This window comes from Eptesicus fuscus, chromosome 14, assembly GCF_027574615.1.
Source record: "Eptesicus fuscus isolate TK198812 chromosome 14, DD_ASM_mEF_20220401, whole genome shotgun sequence".
NCBI classification, from domain to species: domain Eukaryota; kingdom Metazoa; phylum Chordata; class Mammalia; order Chiroptera; family Vespertilionidae; genus Eptesicus; species Eptesicus fuscus.
Window position 1 is genome coordinate 43,588,595 of NC_072486.1, and position 18,683 is coordinate 43,607,277.

The following is an 18,683-nucleotide window of genomic DNA, read 5'->3' on the forward strand; positions in this document are numbered from 1 at the left end:
ATATTTGTTATTTATGTCATTCTTTCCCCCCCTCATTCCCCATTCCAGTTCCCCTAGGGATGCTCACTCTAATGTGTTTGATGTATGTCCTTTGAGCCTATGTATTTGTGGAAACTATAGGGTGCTGTTTGTCACGGGTGTGTTTTTACATTTATATGAACAGCTCATCATCCTTGTCTGTCCGTGTCTGTGCACCTAGTTTACGGCTCCTGTCTCCTGCTCATTGTTCCACTGCTTGCACGGGCCGTGTTTTTCCATCCATTGCCCAGTGATGGGCACGTCAACTGCTGCCTGGTCCCGGTTGTCACCAGCAGTGCTGTGACGGACACCTAAGAGGGTCTCTTCATGCCCAATAAGCATGTAATCCCCAGGCTTGCTGGTAACAGGGAATAACATACAAGTTTTCACAAAATACTGCCAAGGCAATGCTATCCAACATCTTAATTTTTGGCAGCCTGGTGGCCACCAAGCAGTATCTCATTGTTCTCTGAAATTCCTGGCACTGGTCTGATTACTAGGAAGCTGAGGGTCTCTTTTTACAGCTGGGATCCATTGAAGCATCTCCTTCAGAGACTTGCTTATTCATGTCCTTTAGGTAAAGCAAAAAGGAGATTGAAAAGCAGAGGGTTCAAGCACATGTGAGAGCCAGGCTGCCTGGGCGAGTGCCTGGGAACACGCAATGGATGCTAGTTATTATATTTACTACTAGCAGCAATTCACTAATATTGTAAATATAAAAAATAAAATTATAAACACCATTAAATTATTAAAATCACATTAAGGTTATAGCAATTGTTGTTAGTTTCTTGTTGACTTGAATGTGTTTCTCTTACACCTTCTAGATAATTATACTTTGTAAATTTTGGCCATTATACAAATAGCCTCAGCAAATCTATCATGTCTGCTAACTTTGTCTAAAGTACAAAATACTGTAGACAAATTTTTGGTCATATATTTTGCATACTTCTGAGACTTTTCTCACTTCAATGTCACAAAAACTTTCTATGTTTTCTTCTCATATATAACTTCAGTCCATGCTGATCCTGGGATTAGAATTTCTGGACTTCCCTAATCAAGTTGCTCACACAGTCTCTTGTGCGTTTGCTCAATGCGCTTGTATATAAGGTCCTTGGAGCTGACTCGGAACACGGAGCAGGCTGATGGAGAGTTTATTGGTTAGAGAGGGAAATGAAGAGAGCAAATAGGTGCAGGCAAAGGAGGGAGTGGTGAGGAAGGCTTTGTTGAGGAGGTGGGGCTTGAGCTGTGCCTTGAGGGAAGGGGGAATTGGAGAAGCAAACATGAAGGGGAGTGCATTCCAGGAGAGGGCATTGCACTGGAGCAGAGTGTAGAGGCCTGGTGGGAGGGCAGGGTGGAACAGTGAGGAGACTGGTCTGAAGGAAGTAGAAGACAAGTATTAGTGAAGACAAGCACAGGATTTGATATGACATACATAGATATTTATCATCAGTATGGGGGCAACAAAAGGGGTTATATGACATACAATAGATATTCATCATCAGTGTGGGGGGGCAAAGGGGTATGACATACAATACATACTCATCAGTGTGGGGGGACAAAGGAGGGATGGTAACCTTTTGACATCAGTCTATGTAAGATGACTTAAGGAGCGCAGGCAAGCTGGAAGAAAGGGCATGAGAGATCAGGGAGGATCATGGGTCGTGCTTGGCAGGATGAGGACCACTCCTAGATCAGGTAGCAATGGTTAAAGGACAAGGTCTCCTGACATTGTGAGGAAGAAACTGAGGCAGGTGTGTGTAATATGGAAAATGAAGCACTGAGCGGGCTCCCACGTTGCAGGCCTAGGGTTCTGAAGAAGGGAAACCCTCCATGGTGTGCTGTGGGGTGGGGGTGGGGAGAGGTTCCATGAGCGCAGTCTTAGTAAATGTGGCCCCAGTGCACAGTAACTGACACTTAGCAAGAGCTTGACAAATGTTTAATGAAGAAACGAACATGCGCGCATGGAGCAGTCATGGGACACTGAGTCCAAAGGAAATATTCTCTGGACGGCTGGAATACAAACTGGGGGGTGGAGACTGATATTGTCCCACCCCGTGCCCCACTCCAGCACCCACTGGGCACAGCACGAAAACATTAGGACACTGAAGGAGCAATCAGAGAGGTAGGAAAACAAAGACAATATTTGGAAAAGTTTGGTGGCATCATCAAATGCCACCAAAATTACTTTGTGGTCACTGGTAGGTGTTTGAAGAGCTGGGCACAAGGACACCGAGTTTAATGATCCAATGGCAGGACAGGGTACAGGGTTCCAGCATGTGGCCTTAGAATGCATCAGGAAGTGTTTGTCCAGAGCTAACAGCGGGACCCACCCTGCAAGCACAGGCTCTGACCCAGCCTGGAAGAATGAGCCAGCCCGAGTGGTGGACCTGAGATCAGAGGAGACTGGGAGTTAACTGGGGTTTTGGAAACCAAAAGGAAGTTTAAATATCCTTTGAAAGAACTTCCTCTCAATTTGCATAGACTTAAGGGTTGTTTGAATTACCTTTAAAGTGAAAAAGTCAACATGTGCTGCCATTAAACAATTAAGAAAAGGATAGCCAATGAGTTGCAATCTATTGGGATGGACTGTTAAGCTTATTTGGGCATTATTTTATTTTATTTGGCTTCCATGAACAATCTATCACACACCCACTATGAGCGCTGGGCGCGGGGTGGGGGGATGGGGGTGGGGAGTGGGTGCACAGCCAGGGTTCACTGAGCCTGGCGCTGTGTGGTGGGATCATCGAGCAGGTCTGAGGCAGGTGGGGTCAAGGACGATGAGAACCACATGGCTCTCGATCCTCTGAGTTTGCTAAGAGAACTGGGTCACCGTCTTCTCCATGCAGCTGCCAAATGTCCAATGGGTCCTGGGAAGAGGCTGCATATGCTGGGAAGACGGGGCTTCGCCACCACGTCGGGTAACTGTGTGACCAGCTCATCTGCGAGGTCTGGCACGGAATGTGTGTAAGGTTCTCCGTTGGGTTTCAAGTAAAAACCAGAAGGCAGCTGGGGCTCCTGTGCGGAGTAGTGGAGTCCCAGCAAGGCAATCAGCCATGTCTAAGGCTTCGAGGTGCTCGGCCATGCAAGCTGCGTGGCATAAAGCACGGAGCTTCAGTCCTCTTTAAACTCATGGACTTATGGTAACTTTTGCCATTTCCTAAAGGCTGTTTCGTGCGTGGACCATCAGAATGAGCCGTGGGGTCCTGCTGGAATCTGTCTAGTGGCCTGATTACAGCTCCTTCGTGTAATAAGGGAGGGCTCCAAATTCTGAACCTGCACCCCTGGCAGCCCCACACAGGACGGATGTGGTGTTCTGCTCACGCAAAAGCTGCCCCAGCTTTGTCGGAAGGAGCAGGTCGTGTGGAAGCACGGTGACAGCACGGGGCACAGAGCTCCTCCCATCCCAGGGCCCTGGCTATGCGGAGATGCTGTTAAAATTCAAATTGCCAGAGAGCTTAGCAAGTACAGACATGCATGCCTAAATGCAGGTCTAAATGCATGTCTAGACGTGGTACTGGTAGGGATGCAAGCAAGGTGTGTGTTCAATAAAACCCACAGGCTTTCTTGTTCTTATTCTTTGAAGGTCCTTTAAACTATCTGAAGGTCCGAGTGCCACTGGGTTTGTCAGAAAATCGTAAAATACAAAGAGGAGGCCTGGATAGGGTTCTGGGGTCAAGGCCCTTTGTAATAAAGCGTAACTACAAACTCACCAATACGTGGTCAGGTGACGTGCCACAAGGTGGACTGGTGGCCTGAGAACTTGAATTAGATTAATTGAGAAAGGGATATGGAAGGACCTTTCAAACTAGTAATCATAGGAAGTCCTTGAAACTAACTACTCACAGGTCCCTTAGAAAATTCACTGAAATGGAAAAGAATATTCATTTGACATCTATAGACATTTCTGGGGAATACCACCATCCCATCGCTTCCACTTCACCCTCTTAATTTTCACTGGTTTGGAAAATTCAGGATCTTGAAAATTCCTGAAACAAATAATCTGATTACATTTTTTGATGTTAAAAAGTTTTTCATAGGCTATACACTAGGGCAAAGCAGCTAATTTAATGCATGTCGTTTGGAAGAACTTATTAAATTCCTCCAGGGATATTACAGGTGTGAGCTAAACTTATTGAAGGAGCAAAGTCCTGCCAAGCTGTTAACTTTGGGATCCGCTACGGAGGGAGCATGAGAGAAATTCCAGGGGAACCGCTCCAGGAGGTGGGACAATGATCTTTGTAGAACATCGGGTGCATTTATTGTAAGAACTGCTTCTTCAGTCTTAGCTTTGAAGCTCTTTCGTGAACTCTCAATGCCAGGGATGGCTTGCTACGACACATGCCTCACGTTGTTTGCTGAGTCATCAGTTATGCTGCTGGGCTGTGCACCTTCTTTTCTTGCACTAGACCAGCATTCCTGATGATCCAGCTTCCCCGGAAATTAGCCCTCCAAAATCTTGGGTGGATCATTGCTATTTCCCTATCAACACAAACATCAAAGTCAGTAATCCACCCGGAGAAATCAAACCGTGAATCATAAATACATACCAAAATTCAAACTCTAGCAATGTGCATCCTCGATCAGCTTCCACTGTGTCTAGAATTATACGGGCAGAAAAAGCGTCTACATGAAATGAAAGGTTTTTGCTGTAAGAATTCTCTTCCATAAACAACGATCCGCCTGATCTATTTTTCTTTTTATGTACCTACAAACATAAATATGTCAAAAAGAAAAGTGACCAAAAAAATGAGGCTGGTGTGAGGAGAAATCGCTGATTATGAAGGTCGTCAGATTTTCTGTGATACACAGACCGGGGGCCACAGCCGCCACCTCTGCGGGGCCTCTGTCCGCAGCTGTTATTTGTGCTGTAGTGATTGTCAGGCAGCGGGGACCGCCAGGGACCAGCAATCACTGGAATGAAGGGGTAGGGGGAAGGGAGGGGGGCTGTGGAGCACAACCAAGGGTCACAAGCAGATTTCTGCACAAATAACAACTCCAACATAACTGTTTCACGTAGGGAATACGACTGAGACCAGCTTTCCAAAAACAAATGACTCGTCAGAAGGAACTGGGGTAATTGCTGGAGCGGACCAAAGGTTTATTCGGAATGACACAGCACTGAGAACATTATCGTTACAGATGATCTGTGAATACAGCATACGTCACCTAGCTTAGTTTAGGACAATCTGTGAAGGTGAGTCGCATAAATGTAAGGAGGTGGAAATATAGAGGAGCTTATTTGTAAGTGTTCTTTTTTGGGGTGGGTTTATATGCCCCGTCATCTAGCCAATCTCTTAAAGGCAGAAGTTAGGAAGTTCGCTGCTCATCCCGACCAGCCTGCCTCCAGCCACAGCAGCCGGGCATGCAGAGAATCAGGCTCTGCTCCCTCCAAAGGGACAGCAGCTCTGACCCGCTATTTGCCATCGCACCCCGAACAACGCACGTTACGAACACAGATACTGTCGACTGTTTTGGCAATGGGATGGCTGGTTTTGTTCTGAGGCAAAACTGCAACTGCAACGCCAGACAGAATAAGAACAATGCATGTATCAATGACACCGGAGAGGCAAAGGGCCACCATGGAAAGAAAGCCGCTATGTATATGTCTTTTGGTGCATACACATAGGTCCAGGGGTGATGGGAACTAGCTCGTGCACGCTGTCCATATATATGTCTATATATATGTGTAGAGAGAGAGAGAGACAGAGGTGTGTTGGAAAAGAACATTGAAAACTTTTGCAGCAGTTTCGTTTTAAACACAGTAAACTTGTAAGAGAGAGAGAGAGAGAGAAGGAGCGTGGCACGTGGGCACACCTGCCCCGGGGAATGAAACCATCTTGCACTACAGGATAATTCAGCACGTCTTCTGCAGGGCAGCACGTAATACCACACACTTGGTGCCAAAAGTTAAGGTTCTGGTCTGGAGAAAGCTACTTTAGAATTGGTGGGTGGGAGGGGGTCAAGTACAAGAGTCTCCACAGCTCAGACAAAGCACAAACAAACTTGTTCTGAATCACAGGGGAACCAGTGAGGACTTTCGCCTTCATTTGCTTTTTTTTTTTTCTTACACTTTTTTTTGCACACATGCTCCGTTGAGATATCCTTCCAACCTGTATCTGGCATCAGTCTGCAAGTCATTAAGAGAGTAATAGCAGAAGTGAATTCTTCAGGTTTTCATGAAGGTTTAAAAACCTCAAAACCAGGCTCTTCCTACAATACTCTTGGCCCTACTCCAGGCGCTGGGTGAAGTTCTCTGGGAAGAGGCCTTTGTAGGTGGCGAGGTCTCTGTACTGGAGCCAGTCTGATTCCTTCACTCCTACCAGCCAGCCCGCATCCTGCAAGACAAAGACAGGGCTTTCACGGTCTGGCCACGGGGAAAACCTGCACTGCCAACAGTTAAACAAAGTAATCTGTGTAGTTAGTGTTGTGGCTCTGCACCAACATGTTACGTTACATGTCAACTGCTGTGCTGAGGTCAGTGGGAAGGCTGACTGAAGGTTGCTATTAATATTATAATTTTGTATAAACTATAGTTGATTGATGGCAACTGGATTATGACTTGAGTTGTTCAGGAAAAGAAAAGGGTTAGAGTTATAGCAGCAAAGTTCAGCCAGTGTGGCTCAGTGGTTGAGCGTCGACCTATGAACAAGAGGTCACTGGTCATTGACCTATGAACCAGGAGATTCCTAGTCAGGGCACATGCCTAGGTTGTGGGCTCCATCCCCAGTACGGGGCATGCAGAGGCAGCCAATCAATAATCTCTGTCATCATTGATGTTTCTGGCCTTATTTCTCTCTCCCTTCCTCTCTAAAATCAATTAAATATATACATATTTTTTTAAGAAGGAATGATAGCCAGCACAAAGAGAGGGACACATGTGAAAAGATGTCATGCACAGGAACATTTCTTGCCCTGTGGGTCACAGTGAAAAAAAGGCTTGAAGACCCCTGGGTTAGAATAGAGTGCTAACAAGGCCATCAAAGTTCTTGAATTTCATCCTGAACCACTTGCTAATAAAAAACAACTCTGTCATTCTTTCCCCAGCTCACATCATGTAACCTAAATAAACCACCACATACTGGGCTTATCAAATAGTAACGGCTAGAAAAGTTGCCTGATGTTACTGTTGTGTTATGGTTGCTGTTATAATATCTACATTTTCAAGTTTATATAAAGTACAAAGCAGTTTGTTGTCATGATATTCTTGTTGGAAACATTTGTATATTCTTTATAAATTACTGCTTATAAACATGTATCTATTTTATGGAACTGCAGACATTTAGTCAAAGAAAGGATAAATAACCCATCCGTGTGTGGTCATACAGCATGGGAGATGACATGTAAAACTGAGAAACGGAGGTAGCCGTCTGCCCTTGGCCTATGAAGATAAGCCAATCCTACATGGAAAAAGCTGAGCTGAAGGAACAACATGAACATACAGATCATACAAAGCAAAGCTAGTGGGGCATGACTATATTTATTATGTTAACCAATACATGAAAGAGATCCCTCTTAAGATGAAGGATGTCCAGATTTAATCTGAACCAATTCCCAATGAAGCTCAAGTACATCAGATAAATGGGAACTCAAAAATTAAAGAAGCTGAATACATTCTCTTGTGATATAATCTGAGACTATAAATTGATGCTGCTATAAAGACAAGAAATATAAGCATTCAGACAGGCCAATTTCTGAAGGCAGAAAAAATAACAGTGGGAAAAATTGACAATAAAATAACTGATAATATCCTAGGTGATGACAAAAATTATTCTCTTTAAAATTATGATGTTATATGTGTGAAGGACAAAGTTATACATAAAGTAAAAGGTGATAACTAAATATTTTCTTTCTATTTTATTTTTAATTAAATTTATTGGGTAAGCATACAAAAGGCCACGTTTTTCTCTGCAAGTGTCTATATTTTATATTTGACTTTATTTACAATAAGTGAAAAATCTAATGGCGCCAAGTAGAGTCAAGTACTTTAAAATTGTTTCAACAAAGAATAAAAGTAAAGGATTGGCACAAACCTATAATCAAGATATCTGTAATACTCTCAATAAAAATAAATGTAATAAAAAGATATATTGTAATATGTATATCCTGAAATAAAATTTATATAGTAAAGTGAGCTATTATTAGCCAGTATCAATCTTTAGCTGAGGCAAATAGAAAATTAAATTTTAACTATTTAAAATATGTGGTAGACTAAGAATTTCCAGTTTTGGTAATGGTAAAATAGCTTGTATCAGACAAATGCTTTTGCACAGAGCAATTATGAGCAACAGAAAACCTATATATTTTTATAGACCTAATATACACATGTATAGATATATGCAACTATTTTAATATAGAAATGACTATTTGTTACAAAATATATACTATAAAATGTAAGTTTATATAATGGGCTTCTTATAAATAAAGGGGTTGTACCTATATAACAACCATTTGAAGGCATTGAGAGTAACCGAAAGCAGGCAGAAATCAGACAATTTAATTCTTGAAAGTAGGGTGCTGCGCAGGTGGGGTCTGTGCTAGTACAGCCTTCCCCCCGAGGGTGCTCCTCAGTCTGTGTGATGCAGGGCATTCAGAGGATAGATTTGAGGAGCAGCTGTACTTTTATGGGGGATATCTTGAAAAAAGAGATATACTGGGAAAGTCCCCGAATATACAGAGAAGCTTCTATAAAATCCTGAGCTGCCCCCAAACTATGAATGCATAAGGGGGACCCCCAAGAGGCCTTGGGAAAGCAGGAAGGCTGGAAAAGATGAGTAGAGATTCAAATGAGTGGTGGGGAGGCAGAATTTAGAGGCCATCAAGTTAGAGGGCTTGATAAACCTGTAAGAATTTCTATTGAAATTCCAGATAGGGCATGTCTTAGAGGTAGAGACAATGGCCCAGGATTAAGAATTTATCCTAAGAGTACGGCAAACCTGAAACAGACCCTCTCCAACAAAGTGAGTAAAACAAACTTCCATGGAGTCAAGGTAATTATCCAGTGGTTTGAATGCCTGCTAGAAGAAGTAATCTTCATAGATAGAAAACAGAATCCAGACTCTATAATGAATTACCCACTGTAAGAAAATTTCTACAGGTGAGAAAAACAGGAAAATTTGACTAACTGACAAAAGTCAATCAATAGAAATGTGTCCTGAGATGGTCTAGCTTTTGGAATAGGCACTGAGAAATTTAAAGCAGTCATTACAAATATAGTCATGTACTTAAATTAAAAGATGGTAATAATGAAAACAGATAGGATATCTCAGTAAAGAAATGAAAACTACATAACAGAACAACATAGAAATTATAGAACTATGTAGATAATATCCTAACTAAAAAAGTCACAGGACAACCTTAGGGCAATTTGAGTGGTTCAAAGTAGTGTAAGAAAGGGTCACTGTACTACCCAAACAGAGTACCAGAGAGGAAAATACTGGACAAAAAAATAACAGTGTTAGACATAAATAACAGTCTTAGACATAAAAAGTCCAACATATGTATAATTGACGTGTGATAAAGAGAAGAAAGGAAAAAAAAAAAAGAAATAACAGCTGAAAATCTTTCAAATGTAGTGGAAAATTACCAGGATACAAGTCTAAGGAGCTCAGTGAACCTCAAGCAAGAAAAGTATGAAAAAAAAAGACCTAAGCACATTATAGTTGAAACTAGAAGCTGATGCACGAAAATTGTGCAAGGGGCTCGGCCCTCACAGCCTCAGCTGCCTTGGCTGGTCCTTGCAGCCCCTTGCAGCCCTGGCCGGCCCTCACAGCCCTGGCTTCATCCAGAATGTCATCTGGATGGTCATTCTGCTGTTTCGGTCTAATTAGCATATTAGCTCTTTATTATATAGGACTAGAGGCCCAGGGCATGGAACTCGTGCGCTGGTGGGGGGGTGGCTTTGGGAGCGCCTCTCATCCTGTTAGCTGAGTGGCGTTCCCACTGTAGGAGCACACTGACCACCAGGGGGCAGCTCCTGCGTTGAGCGTCTGCCCGCTGGTGGTCAGTGTGTGTCATAGCGACTGGTCATTCTGGTCATTCCACTGTTCAGTCGCTGGTCTTTTATTATATAGGATGATGAAAACATAATGCCGAGAAGTTCTTAAAATCAGTCAGGAAAATGTAATGACTGCTTTAAATTTCTCACTACAAATTCCAAAAGCTAGACCATCCCAGGACACATTTCTATTGATTAACTTTAATCAGTTAGTCACATTTTCCTGTTTTTCACAGTATTAGCTGTGTAGAGACTGGAAAACAATGGAACACTATTTTAAAAGAGTGTCTGCATTTCTTGAAGACTTAATTTCGGAGAGACATTCTAGAAAGTGGACACATAATAAGAAATGGTCATCTATTTGTATAAAAAATAAACAATGTAATAGCATCCCTAACCTAAATTTTGTGATGTACTGTGGTCATAAGCCCTTAAATCCTTCTCAGAGTGGCCTTGCAGCATCTCAGAAAATGCAAACGGCTTCAGGAAGTCACTATGCCCAAATGAACCTTAGGAAAAAACCAACAGAGCTTACAGCACTTTCCAATCTCACCCTTTACCTGGTCAGCTTCCGAATCGGAGGGGACCACCAACACCACGTCACCCCTTTGTAAGGTAAGTTCATCAGAATTTGCTGCCTCGAAATCGTGCAGTGCTTCCACCTGCAAGGTTGTAAAAGAACTGACTAATGTTAGGAAGAAAAACAGAGGTCAGGTCAAACTCTCGCAGTCAGATGATCCGCAGGCATCTCAATACCATCTCCAAGCTGATAAAAAGGGAGACCTGTACCTCCCCAAGGGAGGAAAAGGCTCCTGAAGGCAGAAAGGAAATCCTCTTCTTTACTTAACACATCCTATTCTTACAGACGGAAACTGAGGCCACTTGGACGCATATTTAGTAATGCAATACCTTCTGCTAGAGCTGAAATGCTGTGCATTAGTTAAAGTTTAATGCGTCATAATTTTGCTAGAGATTTGCATGTAATTATCTATCACAGATGCTTTATTATTGTTTGTTTTTTAACCTGAACTAAAAATGCCTAGCTGAATGTTCCTCTAACCACAGCTTCTGTCGCATTGGGAAAACCGTTGCTTGCATGTTATAATGAAATCAGGATTTAATCAAATCCTGTGTCCAATCTCTTGTAAATAAACTTCCTTCTTTCCCTGTCCTACCTTTGAAACATGATAATCTATTTCTAGTTCCCTTTTTTGAAAGATTTCATTTAACTTTGAGTATAGAAAAATTTTTAAAAAGTAGAATAGTAAAATGAGCCCCATTATGCAGCTTAAATAACGATCTATAATCACACTCAGGTTTATTTCTCCCGTGTCCCTCCCCTCGACTCTACCCATGAGATTAAATAATCAGCTCTTAAAATGTGTTGTTTGCATGTAGAATCATAAAATGTCAGAGCTGGAAGTTACTCTCTTATCCCCGAATTCATTTTTTCTGATGAGAATACTGACACCCAGAGAGAGAGGGGTGAAGTGGTCAGTGAGGAGGTCAGAGGGCCCAGCCGGGCCCGGCCTCCAGTGGCACCCTCCATCCTGATTCCTTGTTCTCTAACACAAAACATAGTGGGACACATGCCCTCACCTGCCACAGGCTTAGTGTTTTCTTCACATAATTCATTCATAAATCCATTATACCCACCCCATCCCCATAGGATGCAGCAACAGTTACTGCCTAAGAAGCAGAGAGAAGAAAAAGATCACGACGAGGCAGTCCCGCCCCCACAAACAAACAAAAATGTAATACTTCTTAAAAGACCAAGAGCTGAAATTTGACATGTAAAATCAAACGATGGGACTTATAATCCCCAACAATGTTCTATTACGGAGGATTAGCTGCCTGTCACACGTGGTTGAAGCCTGTGTTTCTAGTATCTGCTGGGTTGATTTTTGTAAGGACCTTTCAGTGTACGAAGGTTCTATGTAACCACTTGATGGCCTCTCTGAGCAAGAGCTTCTGCCCACAAATTTTGGCCTCATTTCTCTCTCCCATTTCATAGAAGTCCATTAACATATTTATCCACTTTCTTTTAAAATACTTATTGGCTCCCTGCTCTGTGTCCTGCACTGTAACCAGGTGCCAGAGTTGAATGGGTGACTCTTGTTTCCTGCCCTCGGAGGTGTGCATAATCCAGCTGGGAGCAGGTGAGCCCAGGGCTGGAGGCCCCACGGAGCTCTGCGGGGAGCAGAGGGCACTCAGGGGGAAGGCAGGAACCCACTCACTACCAAGGGGCACAGCGTTTAACGATCCGTGGCTAAAAGTGGGAAGACATCACTGTAGTCCCCTTGCCCGCAGCACAGACACCCTGCCCTGTTGCAATGTGATGTGGAGGGAGAGGAAAGCAGTACAGAAAAAGGGTCTGTGCGGCAAAAAGTAAAAGCAAACATGGGGAAACGAAAGGTTTCCTTTGAGCTGAAGGGCCTCAAAGCAAAGGAAGGACGATCGGCCACCAGATTTAAAAGTGAAGCATGGAAAGACCTTGTAGAGAAAGCCGGGAGGCACTTCCTGAGGGGCCTGGCTTGCAGGCGGAGCGGAGGGCTCCGGCTGGGAGTCCTCAGGGGCCTTCTGCTCAGCAGCTGGCTCGGGCATCTCACTGGTGGGGCCTGGAAGAGCCGAGTCTTCAGTCGCCTCCTTGGGCTCTGCACCTGCCATTATTCCGTGTCCTCCCTCCTCTTCGTTGTTGGAAGCGGGCTCTATGATGACAGCAGGGATGACCTTCTCCTGGGGAAGGAAAAACGCGGTGGTCCTTGGGGAACGCCCTCCCCGTCACACCCTCCGTGGCGCCCAGTTTCCCCACCTCCCTCATTCAACCACCTGCCTGTGGTTCCCCAAACCCGATTTAGGCTTTCTGGCCCCTGGGCCCTCCGCCTTGCAGGACCTTCCTCCTGTCCCTCTCTCCTGAGAGAGAGAGAGAACCTTCGTGGGATTAATTTCTGGATCCTTGAACAATCATCCAGTTTGGTAAGACTGAGGTTTCTGTGTGAACTGGGAGGAGGGATGGGAGACTGCAGGGAGGGGGCGGAGTCATGGCGGTGGAGGAGACAGCCCTGTAAGGAACTGCAGTGGGATTCCAAGGATGGGCTCATTCTTGCCGTGGCCCACTTGCTTTTCTCCCAGAGCCTCCTGGGGCTCCCAAAGAGCCTGAAACCACCCTGTTGGTACAGATGTGGCCCAGGCTTGCTGATTATGGTCAGAGCCACACCCCAGTCAGTTTCTGGGATTATGACTCCCGCCAACCACTCCAACACTCCATTGTCTGGGGAAGTAGACCAAAGGATCAAGACCTCCCCCTTACGTTTTGACAAAGGTGAGAGCCAGGAGGGAGAGGGAGATTTAACTCACATAATGAACGTCTGGAGATATTTATGGCTTTTCAGGTTATAATAATAATAAGTTCTATATTCTCTCAGGCATCAGTGGACAAAAGCACTTCCATTCTTCAATTTGGAGAAAAATAATACACTCTTTCAGCAAGTGTAACAATATATACAAAAATATTCCTGGCATGGTGACAAGAAAATATTAAAATGCAGAGAACTGAGTTCTTTCTCCAAACACCAATGCTACTTGCTGTGTATCTAGTGGGAGGAAAGGGGCACTTCAGTTTCAAACTTCGAGTAACCCTGGAGAGACTTCTGGACATTTCTTATGAGTAAAATAACCAGAAGAATGGAAAGCATACATTAAGCCCACTCTTCACTGTTACCTTCTAGAAGGGAGAGGATCCCAGCACGGGGTTTGGAAGAGCTGTGCTTGCTCTGGCCCCTGGGCCTGAGGCTCCACAGTCACGGCTTAGGTGGCTGTGTTGCCTTTGAGCACTTGTCTAAGAAAGCCAGACCTGGGGCAAAGCCCAGCTTCACGTATGTGTACGAAGGCTCACATGACCCATTTTCCTTTTGAAGGTGCAACATAAGGATGGGCTTTTGGTAAAAGAAGCCTAATTTGGGGTGAATTTGGAGTTACTCCAATAATAACAACCACAAAGTAATAATCATAGTAACATGATTTAACTACTAATATTGGGGTCCTCAGCATGTGGTTGGCACCAGGCTAAGCACTTTATGGCCTTTTTCTTACATAATCCACACAGCCACCCTATTATTCTATTATATTCCCTTCCTCCCGCCTCCATTCTTTTTGTCATCTGTGCTTCATTCTTTTCTCCATCACTTTACTGCATCGTTTCCTTTACCTCTACCTGTGCTTAATTTCAGCCTAGTCACCGTAGCCCTGGGGGCTTGCATGGAACCCCAGAATACTGAGCAGCATGTCACAAAATGGCTACAAACCTATTCAGCATCCATGAATTATGGCCATTAACCAGTAGACAGAGCATTCCAACAGGCACATCTCCCCAGCACCTCCACGTCACCAGGCACTTACCTGAGGCGCTGCCGCTTCCGTTTCCTCTGGTTGACATCTGTCACCCTCTAGGACCTCTGCAGTTTCTGTTTCAACCTTGGGCTCCTCTAAACTTGCTCCTTCCCCAGCAGGGAGCGCTGCCTCCATCTCCTTCTCTGCTTCCTCTGCTGGGGCGCCCTCTGCTGCCGGCACGGAGGTTGCATCAGTCACATCAGCATCCGTTCCAGGTGGGATCTGCAAACCAGAACCAACAGGTGTCTGTCTCCAGGGCCTCAGTAAGAGTCAGACTCAGCCCTGTCTCTTCTCCCCCCTCGGCTGAGGCTCATCAGATTATGAAGCTTTCTTTATAGTGTCCTAAGGCCCCGGATTTAGGGATAGCCAGCAGACTGCCAACTGTTGGGCAAAACTCCAACTCCTCTTTTTTAAAAATATATTTTTATTTATTTCAGAGAGGAAGGGAGAGGGAGAGAGAGAAATAGCAATGATGAGAGAGAATCATTGATTGGCTGCCTGCTGCATGTCCCACACTGGGGATCAAGCCAGCAATCCGGGCATACGCCCTGATGGGGAATGGAACTGTGACCTCCTAGTTCATAGGTTGACACTCAAACACTGAGCCACACCAGCTGGCCTGACTCCTCTTTATCCTGGGCACCCACTCAGCCTTCCTTGCAGTCAGGTGTAGCAAAGGGAATTTGAATGGAAGTGAGACATGGATTTCTAGGTGTGTGTGAGGGGGTCCCCTCCACTAGCCCTTTCTATTTTGTCACCTGAAATGAAAGGGGCCAGGCCCCAACACCTGGGTCATGGAACAAAGCCACACAAGAAAAGCCTCCTCACCATGCAAAGTCAGAATTTAGAAAAACTGCATTTCAGCATAAACTTGAAAATCTTCATGGGGAAGGTCCCAGGAGCTAAATCACATTCATGGGGGGGGGGGGGGGGGGTGATTAGGGAGTTTTCTCATGAAACTTCTTGAGAATGAACAAAAAATCATTTTTACTATAAAATATTTATTTATAATCAAAAGTCAAATCAGATTTTGGGTCCTTTACTAGGAGTAGTATAATAGGAAAAAAAAGGGAAATTTTGTTTCTAGGGTTGGATCAGTCAAAAGAGGAAGGTTAAGTAGTATTTAAAACATGCAATAATGAAATGAAGAAAGTACAGTCAGAAGTTTAATTTTGAACAAATTGGTTGTGGAGTCCAAGTCAGCGAGGCTGATCTGATTTGAGCGGCTCAAATCAGAAAGACTGAGGAAGAAGCAGAGTATTAGATTGATCTTATATAATGTACCCAGGGCACATATTTCAAAAATTGATCTTGCTTTCTGATGTGATTAACATTAGACATTCCTTTCCGTTACCAAATAAATTCTACCCAGTTTGTCCTATTAAGTCAGGAAAGCCCGCATGTTGCACATATTAAATTGTCAAACCCAGAATATGAAAAGGGAGGTGAGGAGTGCCCACAGAATGGGCATCAGAAATGGGAGATGGAAAATACAAACCACACACCTACAGCTCATAGCAAAGCATTAAAAACCTTTCTTCTGACTCAAATTTACAGGTAATAGATTATGTAAAAGTAACCTGATGCAGAGTACACTTTTCTATAATACAATATTTTACTTTGGGGATTAAAAATTATGTTAACAGCTATGGCCAAGAAATTACACACACACACACACACACACACACACACACAGAGTGGCCATATTATTATGATCTCTAAACACATAATAATCTGGCCTGGTGCATGAATTCATGTATGAGTGGGGTCCGGCCAGCCTGGCCAGGGGGAGGGGACATGGGCAGTTGGCCAGCCTGCCTGCTGGTTGAACTCCTGGGCTAGGGGACAATTTGCATATTAGCCTTTTATTATATAGGATATACACTGAGTGGCCAAATTATTATGCATTCAGAGATCATAATAATCTGGCCGCTCAGAGTGTGTGTGTGTGTGTGTGTGTATGTGTATGTGTGTGTGTGTGTGTGTGTGTGTGTATGTATGTATTATTGATTTCAGAAAGGGAGAGGGAGAGAAAGATAGAAACATCAATGATGAGAGAGAATCATTGATTGGCTGACTCCTGCATGCCCCCTACTGGGAATCAAGCCCTGCAACTCGGGCATGTGCTCTTGACCAGAATTGAACCTGGGACCCTTCAGTCCACAGGCCAACACTCTATCCACTGAGCCAAACCAGCTAGGACAATACTCATGTTCTTAGAAATTTACTTCCTTCTTTTATAAGAATTTCTTATGAGAATTTGGCTGTCCAAAGTGTACAATGACCCAAAGTAGAGTCACTAGCCACTGTGTAGCATTTATTTCTCTTTTTCTACCCTGTCATTAAAGTACCTAGGTTCAGAAAAGTAATCCTTTCACCTGAACTGAGGCATGCTTATTTGAAATGAATTATAAATGTTGATAATTATTGAAGTGGGATAACAGGGGATTTATATTTGGTGGATGACTGAACATTTCCATAATAGATATTTATTTAAGAGAATTGCACCTCTTGTTTTAAATAAACATTGACCTTTTAATGAATGCTAATGTTGCCGTTGAACATAAATTAGGAGGGTATCTTAATTCCAAGAACACTGAAAAATTCCTTGTAGTTTTATTGTTGGAGAAATCAACAAGCTTCTTCAGGATCCTAAGGACCTAGCCAAGTTTCACATCAGAATCTATACCTAAAGACAGTGCACATGCAATGGGCTTATGGCCTTAAATGCAAAAAGCAAGTTGTGTTGCCACAATTCTAAGTTATTTGTGATTTCTATCTGTCTGGAAAATCATATTATGGAGTGACCATCCCACTGGTTTCCATAGCTTCACACCATATGGACTCTATTTACATGCAGACAGTATGAACTGACAGTGAATACCACCACGTGCACACATGCACATACATGTTGCCACAGATCTGAAAGCAGCCACCATCATATTTGATAGGTTATTCTTCCAAGTGCTTATACGCAAATCCTTCTATCATATATGTTCCAAGCACATACAACTGGTAATTGGATTTTATTCTCAACTGATAAAGCTTCAGAGACAATATATTTCTGTGAAGCACTGGTGGTGTTCTCAAAGGTAATTTTCTAACCCTCTCCATACAAATAGAATCTTAACAACGAATTCCTTATTTATCCCTAGCGTTCTATACACCTATCAACTTTATCCTATCAAATTTCACTATCATAGGATACACATGCTATCTTTCCTTTGGTAAACGGTTTAAACAGGCATCCTTGGCTGGATTTGATATACACGTGACAGCATGGCTGCTGTGATGCCAGCCACCAGCAGGTGGAGGCCAAGTGCGCGGTCTCTCTGTGCTCTGACTTTCCTTGGCCTCATAGGAGCCAATTGCAGGTCAGCAATTGACCTGATTTCTCTCTCTCTCTCTCTCTCTCTCTCTCTCTCTCTCTCTCTCTCTCTCTCTCTCTCTCTCACGCACACACACACACACACACGGGCATAGAACATGTGGAAAACGGTTGATAAGAATGATGGCAAATCAAAATCACCAAAATATTGACATTAACAATGCTGGTAGAGTCAGGGTGCCAAGGAAACTGCCACTTAACTAGGGAGGGGAAAAGGCAAACAATTTGAATAACCTACTTAGGGGAGGGAAGAAATTAACAGTCCTCCATCCTTCTCCATGAGTGATGACTTCTGATTTCTCTAGTCAGGTTTGACAGTCTATAGACCCCTGCAGAAAGAGAGGCGTGCCCACTGCCTAGATCCCCTCCCTCTTTCTGCCTCCGGCTTTGCTCTGATAATCAGTGGTGCCCAATTCTCCCTTTATGCCTGGGATCTGTGCCACATTTCCTGCTCTTACCGAAGTATTTCCACAGCATGTTTACTGACTGCAATAATAGAACAACATTAAAATACAATGGTAAACAAGAATCCTTTTGCTCAGATTAAGTGTTAACTCTAGATAAAATCAAGGCAAGATTGAAAAAGATTTCAGTAATAGGGTTATTCCTCTTTTATTATATTTATGTGTTTCAATTTGTTAGCTATTTGTAGATTTAGAAAAGAAAAAACATTTTCTAGACTTTCCTTGCTACCGTAGATGTTACACCTGCTAGGAAAAAACATAATGATTAATGACTATTTTTTTTTCACATATTATCCAGGGAGACCAGGGAACTGAAACCACGCAAAGTATTTCAAGCCTTTGTTATTCAATGTTATTTTATTTTCCTCTTCACTCCAAATGTTAAGAGATACACCATTATCTTATCTTCTGCCAAAACTATATACTATCT

General features: G+C 43.4%; 1 protein-coding gene across 2 annotated transcripts in view; it reads right to left on the reverse strand.

Annotated features, from left to right (window-relative positions):
• Positions 1-6,111: 6,111 nt before the first annotated feature.
• AMPH (amphiphysin) overlaps positions 6,112-18,683 on the reverse strand; it is a 150,449-nt gene continuing 137,877 nt past the window's right edge. For both annotated transcript variants that reach the window (XM_008150270.3, XM_008150261.3), the window contains 4 exons: positions 14,411-14,623; positions 12,506-12,748; positions 10,573-10,674; positions 6,112-6,353 (listed from right to left, as the gene is read on the reverse strand). In XM_008150270.3, coding sequence (XP_008148492.2) covers positions 6,246-6,353; positions 10,573-10,674; positions 12,506-12,748; positions 14,411-14,623 — 666 coding nt within the window. In that variant the 3' untranslated portion in view covers positions 6,112-6,245. The remainder of the gene's footprint in view (positions 6,354-10,572; positions 10,675-12,505; positions 12,749-14,410; positions 14,624-18,683) is intronic.